The sequence below is a fragment of the Pygoscelis adeliae genome, unplaced genomic scaffold, assembly GCF_000699105.1.
Source record: "Pygoscelis adeliae isolate BGI_AS28 unplaced genomic scaffold, ASM69910v1 Scaffold218, whole genome shotgun sequence".
Classification (NCBI taxonomy): Eukaryota; Metazoa; Chordata; class Aves; order Sphenisciformes; family Spheniscidae; genus Pygoscelis; species Pygoscelis adeliae.
In genome coordinates this window covers 258,496-271,023 of record NW_008825433.1, presented here as the reverse complement: position 1 = coordinate 271,023, position 12,528 = coordinate 258,496, and the positions used below count along the sequence as shown (strand labels likewise).

General features: G+C 37.6%; 1 protein-coding gene across 2 annotated transcripts in view; it reads right to left on the bottom strand.

The window, feature by feature from the left end:
• The window catches only part of PRKD3 (protein kinase D3), a 44,518-nt gene that overhangs the window by 11,000 nt on the left and 20,990 nt on the right, over nt 1-12,528 (bottom strand). For both annotated transcript variants that reach the window (XM_009331031.1, XM_009331032.1), the window contains 6 exons: nt 10,792-10,975; nt 9,121-9,244; nt 6,229-6,306; nt 4,314-4,590; nt 1,086-1,138; nt 638-710 (listed from right to left, as the gene is read on the bottom strand). In XM_009331031.1, coding sequence (XP_009329306.1) covers nt 638-710; nt 1,086-1,138; nt 4,314-4,590; nt 6,229-6,306; nt 9,121-9,244; nt 10,792-10,975 — 789 coding nt within the window. The remainder of the gene's footprint in view (nt 1-637; nt 711-1,085; nt 1,139-4,313; nt 4,591-6,228; nt 6,307-9,120; nt 9,245-10,791; nt 10,976-12,528) is intronic.

The following is a 12,528-nucleotide window of genomic DNA, read 5'->3' as shown; positions in this document are numbered from 1 at the left end:
TCCTATAAACAAGTTATTTGTTGCAATAGAAATTTTTCAAAACTAAGTGATAAAACTACATTTGAAAACTAAAACTGAGACCTCTTGATAAAGAATTTCTCCCTCTACTTTATCCTGCTGACAGAAATTTGTAGCAAAATTATTATTGACATATTTTATGCAAACATGTTTGCATAAATACTGTAAAAGCATAAACTATTTATTTTTCTAATTGCTTTTGGCCACATCTCTCAGATATCATTAAAAGCAGGTAAACTGACGGCCTCCTTAAATACATGACTTCTAATACTGTATAATACAGACAAAACTGTTAGAATTTGCAATTAAAAAAAAACATTAACCAAGGCCAAATTAAGACTAGAGACTGCTTTGTATTTAACTGTGGTCAAAATGCAATGCATATTCTAAACTGATTTTGATGCCAATGCAAAACTCTAAATGCAAAAAATGAATTGTAAGAAATACTGTACATGAAACTGCAGAGACACACAGTAAAGTAATCCAAACAAAACATTTAACAAGATAAATTTCACCTAGACATTCTAGATACAGCTAAGCAAATATGAAAAGGCTAATTATATCAAGCAGACAGACATTCTACCTTAATAAATGCATAATGGAATCTAATGTAGTTTACCTCCATATACAATACCAAACTGACCAGAACCCAGCACTTCATCAGCAAATATTTGGTACACAGAGCTGATATCCTAATGCATGAAAAAAAGAAATCACAAATATCAGGAGTAATCAAAATGTTCATGAGCATATTAGTACTGGCTAAGCTGTATTCACATTTGACATTAATCGAGCTCTGTAAAGGGTGCCATCATTACCCTGAATGGAGTGGAAAAACACAACAAACTTTTCCTGAAAAGGATCAACTTAGCTGCATTGTAAGCAGGGACATACATTCGTACAAACTAACAGCTGTGCCAGGCAAGGAGATTACTTCCTGTATATAACACAGACTTCTTTAGTTACAATACCCTAGTGTTGCTTTCTCATCAAGACACTGTTACTACCACTTACTTTGTAATACCTAGGTAAATAAAAACCATTATTATACAATGCATATGACTCACCACATTCTCCTGGACCTGGCAATTTGAAACAGAGATGCTTAGAGATAACTCTTCTGCAATAAAGAAGATATAACCGAGTAAGTAAATCGGAAGGGCAGGCTTTTCTAGCAAAAAGGGGAAAAAAAACAAAACAAAAAACCTTTACTGACTTCTAACCCAGTCATGGTGAAACGATTTTTATTGATGTTCTGCAGAAACATCATACCCTGGAACTCAAATTTCACAGATTGATTAGATAACCAACCCTGGGAGTTTTGCTGGGATTATTTGTCTATTTTTGTCATATCACTGATTACAAAAATAGTAGAACAGTACAAGTGTGTACACAATAGAGAGCTGGAGAACCAAAAGCAATAGTAATATGGCAGTTGTATCAGAGTTCATTAAACTACTAAGAATTTTTGGTAGTAATACAGAACAATGCAGGGAAGAGGACCAGGTAGATCCCTTATAGTCAAATGAACGTGGTTGCTGATTTTCTGTGGCATCAAGATATACAGAATTAATGCATAAGAAAAGGAAACAAATCAAGCAAAGCAAGTAACAGAAGACCTGATAATTAAAAAAAGCAATAAAACCCATAACAGAAACAATCTTTGTTTCATGGACAAACTACAGAAGCATATCAATCTTTGGAATATAAGAGCACAACTAGGAAGTGTAATTTGCAAGTAAAAAGCACCAGATAAAGATACAGAATTTTTCAGCCTGCAGCAGATGTTGACATAGTGTTTTCATTACAGGAATAACATGATGATGCACAGACAAGAAGAGATACGTCAAGGAAGGCAGGAAACACCCATTTCCTTTGACTTCCAAGACAGAGGTGAAGCGTCCCAGACAAATGGGCACCTGTCATTTGTTATATTAACTTCCCCTCCCCCCCAAAAAAAAAGTAGAACAAATTCACCTACAAGGTGGATAGAAGATATACTATAGATTTACTAGCACTTTGAAAACAGCCTTTATCACCCTAAGAAGAGCGTTGAGATTTCAGAGAACAAAGAAAATGTCTGTATCTGATTTTTGCCACCTGTGCTTTATCTCAAAGAAGGAATTTACAGACTTAAGATAGCAACAAATACTAGTTCTCAAAGACACTCTGAATCCTCCATCTGAAATATGAACTGGAATTACAGCCTTGCATATTTCTACTGATTATTGACTATAGTCAAGTCTATATTGGAATAACAGTACAGAACCCAAGGAAAAACAAGAAAAGAGACAGACAAAAAAGTTACCAGGGTCAACACAAACTGCAGCAAGGTTGAAACAAGGTTCACTTCCTAGTTAGATACAGTTTTTGAAACTGTTTAAAGAGAACACACTGAACCCTTCTCCACAGATGGCTACAGAATACAAAATAGCTGGTAGGTAGCGATTGACTTACTCCTTCCAAATAAACCCATTTTTCTAGTGTCTGAAATGCATAAGAATAAGGGCTGAAAAATTGTCACTTTCGAAGAAATCAGTAATGCCAGGATTCAATATGTAATCTATACCAGGTAACAGCTTACTAATCTTCTCTTTCTCATTTCAGCTCAGAAACATCCCACAAAGAAACATCCCACCCCAACCAGCAGGTACATTTTTTTTAGAAAGGACTCTTGCCCGTGGGTCAGATTGGAAGAGCATCCTCATTTCTAGCTACTTTCTGGCTAGAACGTGGTATAAACTGACTAGCTAGTGCATTGTGGACATTTTGACACTACAAATTCCCTGCTGCTGCAAGTATTTCAAGCACTAGCAATGTCTCCCTCCTCTTTTAGTCTTCTCATTTAAAAGAACATATTCAAGGCTTTTGGCTTTTTTTTTTTTTTAAACTAAAAGTCTAATTTTCTTCAAGGCTCTTGGGATACATTTCATGGCTCACAGTCTGTAGGAAGGAGAGGGATGAACGGACATTCTGTGGTTTTTAAACTCAAAAAGCCCAACCTGAGTTGTCTAAGAATATCTGAATGCCACTCTACAACTCATGGTAGTTTCTTATACTCCTACAATCCTAAACATGCTAAAATACTTCCTGTCTGTATCTACCCCCGCAGCTCTATTCCCTACCACTGTCAAGTTTTAATATAAAAATGTTATTATTTATATCTGAAAAAATATTGATTCTGGAAAAAACAACTGTCTTTGCAAGTCTCTCAGCAACAGTAAGCGTTAGGTTCTAGAAAACAAGGAGAGCTTTGGTATATAGATATTTGGAACTAAGAATTTCATATCGAAAGCGGCATTTTACACATGTGTAAGGCCAGTTATGAGGTGCCACCTTACAGGTATGTTTCTTCACCGTAATTAAATACAGATACCGGTACTGGCATTTCATAGGTTACCATTTCAGACCATGGTTGCTTTTTCAGAAAGTGCCTTTACCTCAGACTAGCATTTACATGTCCTTAACTTTGCTGATGCAGAGTAGCCAGATATCAGAGACAGAGAAACTAATCTCAGAATCTCCTGCAAAAGAAAATTTCACTAAAAGAAGATTAAGGAGTAACTGGAAGATGAAAGGAAACTAAAGAAAGCAAGCATAAATCTCAGTACAGAATGGGAATGAATGTTGTTACAAGGAACAAGGAGGTGTCTGAAGAGAAAGAACACAATATATCATTTAGTGGAGCCTTGATAATGAATACGATCCTACGCCAGAGAAAGAAAGGGAGGACAGGTGCATAAAAAGAAGAATAGGGTACTTTTTATTACTACCCACAGCTCAGCAAAAGTTCTTTCCATCACTGGCAGTATTTACATTGTATCACTAACTCCTTTTTTTCTCCTTTGCTACTGACATCTCACAGATTTAAAAGAAAAAAATATATAGGGGATAACATCAAAAAACATCCAAATTTAGTTCTTTCAGAGTATATGTATATAATCTGAAAATTTGTATTTTTTTTTAAGTATATTGGAAATATCTAAACTATGGTCCCTTTTTACATCCAGCAACTATGTGTGAGTTCTTAATGTTCCTACAGTAAAGCTCTGCAATATGCATTCATATTGTAAATCTGATTCTTAGCTACTACTTCCTGCTACAACAGATTAAAGGATTTGCCCACCCTCCACAAACCTGAGTGTCACTTTTTAGAAACTTGGGGAAAATTATGGACCCAATTCAGCAGAGAATAGACAGACAATACTTCACTCTAAATAAGCACTTTTCTGAAAGGAATCTCTACCATTAACATCTTCAGAATATGAATAATAGTGCCTTGTTTGCCTGCTTACTGTGATCTTTTCCTTGTCCTGCAGCAGTGCAAACGCTAGCTTGAGGAGTGACTGGCATCAAAGCCTGACGAATGGCTTTCTCCCAGCCCTGAGCTACGTCAAGTCCAACTCCGGTGGCAGCAAGAACAGGACTGTGATGACTGCTGCCATTGTTTTCGCCAACAAAGTACACCATCGTGTCAGTGATGATCTCAAAACAGTATGGGTTGCTGCCCTGCACCACGTTTGAAAAATCTCGAGGCTGAGTCACCTGGAGAATTTCTGAAAGTGGAATCTCCTGAAGAAAAATATTAAAGATTGAAAAATGAAAACGTACATAATATTTTAATATGCTGATATTCAAAACTTAAAGTTCGCAAAGAAATCAAAGCAAATATATCAAAATACCAAACCAAAATACCAAGCTTCATAACTGATGTCAAACTGCGCACAACCATTGCCCACCCAGTTTTCTAATTCCTCTGTACAAGGCTAGATGGACTTCCAGCCCCACCACAGTTCTCCCTATACAACTACCATTCTCTACTCAGACAAACTGCATTTTTATTCAGCATGAGACATGCCCCCACCGCATACAAATGATGCACAACTATGGAATGACCGTTTTCCCCCTGTAGTTTATACAGCTTAACTAGAGAAGAACATGACAAGGGAAAAAAGTGAAACGACAACATTAAGAAGAGGATGTGGTTATATAAGCTGGTCAATAAGCACTGCTTCACGTATCTGAATCATTCTGGGTATTCTCTCTCATACAGATATTAACCATTTCTACTGACTCCTCCACCTTGTCAGTTTAAGATCATGGTACAAGCAGTACTAGAGAACAGATCTGAAGGAAGAAATGGTTGCAAGTTCACACTAGCTGGAGGAGGACATTCCACATACATGGGAAGGTGTACAGGTGCGCATCACTTGCAAGAGTAGTGAACAAGCAGGTGAACACAGGGCTGGCATTAGGGGGATAAGAGACAGTAGCTGATTAAAGATGAAGAGCAAATAAATGTAAAGGCAACAACTGTGAATGATTCTAACAGCAAAGACAAATAACCTGAGATTTAAGCAGTTAAAAAAAGGGGGGGAAAAGGGGCAAGTCAAAGGACTAAAAGCAGTGACGTAACGGAGCAACAAGCAAGGAACATATTTTACCAGCTGTGTTTTGAATGCACAGGGCAATACAAGTATCAGGGAGGTCTGAGAAGAAGAGACTGCATTGGTCAAGATAGGGATGAAAAGGATCTGGGCAAGTTTAGCTGGGTGTACAGAGAAAAGGCTTGATCTTAGAGATGTTATAAAGGAAGAAGCTGCAAGATTTGGACCCCCACCTAAAGGTGTAAGACAAGAAAGGGAAAAATCCTGTTTATACATTCGAACACATTTTCTGAATATTCCACCATTGAACACATTACTATATTAACAATATACTAAACTTATTGCTAAGTTTATATAATGCTAGGCTGCACAGTAAATTTTCCTCTAAATTTTGCTTGCAACTTTCAGTCATACAGTTGGGAATAATTTAATTTTGGGAATCTCAAAATAAAATACATAAGCATGCAAACTTTCAGTCACTACTTTTAGAACGCAAAAACCCTAGCCTTCATTAGACTGGCAGCCAAACAAATCCTCTGGTAATTGTGAAGAAAACTTAATATGCTAGGCAATTCAGGAGAACAGTACATGTAAAATTTAAGGACAGACATACTCAGGGGGATTAGAACAGGAGCTGCAAGCAACTTCTCAGAGTTAGTCTTGGTCCTTCTCACTTGCAAGCTTTGGCCAACAATTAACCTGTCACAGTTTTGATGAAAAAAGATGGGGAAATGGAAATAATACTTATACTGCTCCCAAGTAGATTTCAGATCTATAAAGCACTAAGTCAAGTGCAACATAATTATTACTTATCATTAATTACCTTGTAATATTTTGTTCCAGATTCATTTTGAAATAGCGTGAGGCATTTGCTGTCCAGTCTCCAATAATGTCTTTTTCTCTACAAAATGCACAGTACAATAACATAAGGAATAAATCACTGGCATGGCTTTTTTTATCTGATTATTTAAATGAGAAACGCTTTAAATGACTAAGATAATCAACTAACATTAATCTACAGTTGCATCTTAGACTAGGTACATGAAAACATATACTTTGGGAATAAAGATTTTTTTAAACTCAAGAAGCAGCTCAAAATTATTTCCACGAACCAGAAAAAAATATCACTTACCTTACAGTAATAGCAGTGACAACAGCAGTTATCTTGTACAGGAAAAACACTTACCTACACAGGTTTCACTCCAGGTGCATGTGCTCACAAAACCTGAATTATTTTAATTTAGTAACAATTGTGGGTGTCACACTTTCTCCCTCTGTGCCCTCACACCAACATTGCAAGGGTTCAAAGACTGAGCAAGCCTAACAAGTCCTTAATTCTTTTGTCAACACAGAATTCTAGAAGGTCAAAAGCGCACAGCGGCAAGACAGACAGATTATGAGATTCAAGCGGACAAAATATCTTGGGGAAAAAAGAAAGTAAAAATCAAGAAAGACTAAATAGCCATTTTCTGGAAGTCTCTACCAATGAGAAATACTATCTCCACCGAAAAGTAATAGGAATAAGCTGGTGCACATAACTGTCTTGTAATTTTAAGTAGAGGAACATTCCTCAAAACAAAGCAGCTTTTAGAAAGCTAATATGGCTGTATGAATCTAACTTACTTTGCTTGCACCATGCTCATATAGTTAGAAACCCATTTTCATTTTCCTGTGACAAAAATCCAAGACCCTTAACTGGCCTAGGATGACACTAGTTTGAAACATAATACAGCAGATCTTAAATCACTTCAATCATGGGGAAGCTAAGACTACCTTTAGGAGTTAGACAAAGAAAGCTAGGACATGAATGGATTTAACTAAATGGAATTCCCAGCCACCACTGAATGGAAACTGCGTGAAAGTGTAAAGGTGAACCTGTCCCTTGGACATATATGCTCTTTGTTAAATCATGAATCAGGGAAGGCTTCAGAGGGGGCAGTTAAGGAACAGGTTGGTAACTCACTCAGGAATTCAAAATCTGCCCATACCATATTCTGAGAAAGGATGGGCTCAGAGTGAGGAAAAGAATACAGACGATGATACAGAAACTTCTCATAAGAAAGGGTGAAATATCTTGTTATCCAGGGTCAGCAAGAAGTATACAGATATTGCTGTTAAAATGAACTTCTTTGGAACTGATAGAAAGTCCAAGTTGTTTCAGGAATAGGAAATAGTCTGACACTGCGGAGAGCAGAGCGGTCAAGGGAAATAGCCGATGGTCTCCTCCCATTAGGAAGCTCTACAAGATCTTGTTTGGCTGAATGCATCTTGCTTTGGGACAGAATTCTCCACTTCATTTGAATGGCCGTTTTCGGTAGATGTCATCCAGGTAGCAGCCAGACCGACAGATGAAAAAAAATCAAACTAAGCTAAGGTGTACAATTTGATTACTGTTCTATGATGAGGTCCAAAAAAGTCCATGGAAAAATGTACTGGCTGTACTGAAAGATTAAATCGGAGCCAAATACCAGGCCTGCCCTGAACACTGCTAGAACTATTCATCTTCATCTACTACCTAGCCTTAGTTTTTGCATAGCCAGCTGATGATAATTGTGTCTGTTAAGTAGCCTTGGCTGGAATCTCATCTGAAATACGTTAGATACTTATTTTGGTTTGTGATAAATACATTTAGATATTAGAAAACTGCACTTTAAAGACATGTTTTGTAAGGCAGTCTCTGACAGACCACTTACAGTGGTCTGTCTAGTTCACAGTCACAAAAAGTAATAATACTACAGTAACCAGAGCTGACTAGTATCACCCCTCAGCTTGATTTCAACAGAACTCAAATAACTTTGCTTCTCTAAATTCCTGAAGTCCCCTTCAGTCAGCCTCCTGCATAGAGACAAAGAATGCTGCCTTTCATGAACAGTCTCCATATGACACACTGTGCTTCATGAGATCTGGGAACTTCTTCACTTCATCCTTTTCATTCATCTACCAAAAGACAAGAGGATTCACTCCCTCCCATCAGACAACTCTAAGGAACCCAGTTATTCTTCCTCATCTTCCTCCCCAATACACAAAACCAAGGAGCTTGCCCAAGAAGGTTCAATTAAGAGATCATTATTGGTAGCACTGGAAACAAACAACGTAGTCTTTCTGGAGGATGCTTGCATACCCAAGGGCATGCAGTCAAGCCACAACTCTTTATTCCACTGACATCAAGAGGAATAGTGAGTTGGGGGGGGGATGGTGTTCAGTAATGCTTACTTTTAGATAGCGTGAATTGCTAGAGGAATGAAGGGCTCCTATATCTACACATAAATCTTTACAAACACCGAGATCATTAGAATAATAGTATCAGCCATTTCAGTACTCATCATTTTATAATGATTTCCACCTTTTCATGTAGTTGAGTAAAAACACTGATACAAATATCTAGTTCAACTGCTAAACAGAAAGAAGACATACGCAAATTACTCCAAATTATTATCTCAGGAAAGCAGAAATCTTAAACATGCAATTTATTTGAGACAATTTAGAGATACTTCTCCTCTGTAAAAGGGAGAAGGAAAAGTACTGTTCAATCACCACATGAAGAATTTTGAATAAACTACAGTTTCTCCTTTGCACCAGATTTCTTTATAGTGAACATCATGGCTAAGTTCTTTCAAATGATACTGTAATTCAGAATGTCTAAATAAGAGAAATAAAATACACTGGTTTAGAGAAATAATTTAACTTAATGTAGGAAGAAACTGAAGTCACTGACCAGATTGTCTCTACTAGTATAGTGGACCATCCATCCTTCCTTCACCATTGTACTGCTCTTCCTCTTTGTGTGCTTGATTGACTGCACAACTCTCATGAGAGGAATATTATTGCTTGTTGAAGGACTAAAAAAAGATAGAACAGTTAACATTTAACAAGTTAAAATACAACAGTACTGCAATTATACTGGTACTACACATTTAGCCCCTAATTTTCAGGAACAGGCACCTTTTCTTCCCATACAAATTATTTCATTGATAGGTTAAATTGATAAGGTATCTGAGCTCCCCCTACCTCTCCTAGGGCAAGTATTGCAGTAATTAAATTACTCTATGGAACACAGAAGAAACACACTGGAATGAGAACACCTACAGAAATCATCCTCTCTCAGAACAATTAGCCGAGACTGCTGGTCTTAATCCAGCATAAAAATATAACATCAGCACCGCTATTATTTTTCTCTTGTCTAAGTTGACTATGCTACTTCTTCATATTGTTATTACACTAATAAAGGACCCTATGTAAGCATACTTTCAATTTATGAAAATATCAACAGGGATGTATTAATTCAAGTCACAGCTGCACTAGGAAATTTTATCAATGTTCAGGGATATCAACTGTCCTGCAGAAAAAGATTTGACAATCTGTAACATACTGACAGAATCATTAGTTAAACATACAGGTTTGAACAGCGCTGAAGATGGAGTGAACTGCTAAGTTGCCTGCTTAACATCAGAGCTCCTACATGTGGCTTTAACAGAAATGTTTGTAAACACACAAAAGCACATGGCAGATTCAAAACCAAAAATGTAAGGATGCTTTAACACAGCACACAGTTACACTGCAGAATTGGCTGCCACAGGATACTGTACATGCCAAAATCTTTAATTGCTTCAAATGCAATTAGAAATAAATGGAAAAATCCTACCTAGAGGTGGAACACAAAAAAAATGCTATTTCCAACTCAGGAAGTCCTTGAGCTATAAATCACTGAAAATTGAGAAGGTATCACTATATGCTCTTCCTCACATACTTGGTATTAAGCACTGAGCTAAAATGACCTTTGATTTGACCTAATACAACTGCTCTTACGTTATTAAGAATGACTTAAGAAAATCAGGATGACACTATTCAGAATAATACAGAAAGTGAAAATACTAAACTTGATTAAAGGAACTATGTAACACTTATCAGATAGAAGTCTTCAGAAAAATCACATTCAAGTTATATAAATCAAACTTCTGCCTAAAATGTGTATAAACTGCGATGTGAACATTAAAGTATCTTGAGTAATTCCTTTTAAATCAACACATGTATAACAGTAACTAAATTAGGCTGAAGTCACAAAGATCCTAGTCATGTCTTAGCCATGTTAAGCCATAAATTTTAGCATGTTTTGATAATCTGGCTTTATTTCTTTGATAACAAACAGTCATAGCACAGCACTTTTTCCAATTAGAAGAGACTACATTATTTTAATTTATTTATGTTTCAGATTTGCTTGGGACAGGATAAACTTTACAAAGCAATTTCAAGTTAAAAAAGAACACAAATGAAAAAATGACACTTCAAGCAGTAAAACTGGGCTAATCAGAAGTGTTTTACTCAATGTTTTACTTCAAAATATTGAGGAAAGTACATCCAGAGCAAAGAAATCCACCTTATGACTTACCTAATGGTTTTGACAGCTTCCTCATCTTTGTCTGCATCAAGGTCAGATGGATCCATAAAGAAGATTTTGTCCTCTGGAGGAGAGGGCTCTTCAGCATCATCTAGACCCCGACTACCATCACTGTTCATTTCACCGCTATCAACTTCCATTGGCATGTCCAAGTCCTGGCCTGGGCTAGCAGGTTCTGGAAACAACACAGGATTAGGATAAATATTCAAATACACAATTAAAAAAAAAAAAAAAACACAAAACGCCCCAAAAAACTCCACAAAATTTCTTCTTCAGTTCATATTTATGCAAGTAAACATAAAAGTACAATCAGAAAATACAAAATCCTCAAGTTTTTGCCAAATGGTGCAGTGTGTGCTAATGAACATTATCAATTTGGTTTTGCTAAATGCCAAAGCAAGAGAGACCCAACCAAAACAAGAATCATATGGAAAGAAACAGAGTGACAAGCTTAAGGTCTAAACCTAAATCTCATTGAGTAATTCTGTTCCACAAGTGGTAAGTACAAAGTAACCTTTTGATGGCTAAAGATGACCCAGAGAATGATTCCTGTGCAAATGAAATTGTGCGTCAACAGAAACCCAACCCCATTCTCGCTGCCCCTGTAGCCCACAATAGCAAAAGTAAGAGAGAAAAAGGGGCCTGTGGTATTGCGGGAAAAGAGAAAAGCAGAACAGGTCTTATTCGCATCTGACTCTCTACTGGCAGAAGTTTAAAGTTTCCAAAAGCTGTACAACTTGCACTGTGGAAAACTTAAGAATTAAGACATACAAATACCTTCCTCTGTAGCCTTTTTTCTTTTTTTTTTTTTTTCTCCTCCGGTCTGAGGAGACTTCAATTTAAAGGTGGGAGAAAGAACAAAAAAATAAACAACTCCTCATGTCCACGGAAGAACTGTCTGAAACTGTAGTTCCCAAACTGCATGCTCTAGCACCTTAGCATCACAAAGGTGATGAAAACAGGCTGCAGCAACAACACGCTGCACATTATTGTTCACGGCCACCAATCTCAAGACCCAGGCAAGAGCCTTGGAGCTACAGAAGGCAGGCATGAACGGATAGGATACGTTGTGCAATGGCAATGGACCCACTGGCTAACAGGGCTGCTGCCCAGGCCTCTGTATCAGGTTGTACAGTTTGGTGTGATCTGCTGCATGTCATCAATTTCATTCCCCTCAAAAATACGCATGCCAAGGATCAAGATTTTGGGCAACACAATCACAGAACAGTTGAAGCTGGAGGGGACCTCTGGAGGTCATCTGGTCCAACAACCCCCGTCAGCCCATTTCTCCAGCCTGTCGAAGCCCCTCTGGATGGTAGCACAACCCTCTGGCATATCAGCCAGTCCTTACAGTCATTGGCAAACTTGCTGGGGGCACACTCTGCCCCATCATCCAAATCATTAATGAAGATGTTGAACAGGATTGGCCCCAGTATTGGCCCCTGGGGTACACCACTAGTTACCAGCCTCCAACTAGGCTTCATGCCACTGATCACCACCCTCTAGGCCCATCCATTCAACCAGCTTTCAATCCACCTCACTGTCTGCTCATCCCTCCCATATTTCATCAGCTTAACATCGGTCTAAAACTTTTAAGAGTAAGACTCTCAACTTTCTGCCACATACCGTTCCTCACCTTCCCCTTTCAACTCTGTAAGGTCTATTCAGAAAATAGTCCTACTTAACTGAGGTTTCAAAAAATTAGAGTGGAGTTTTTTGTTTTGGTTT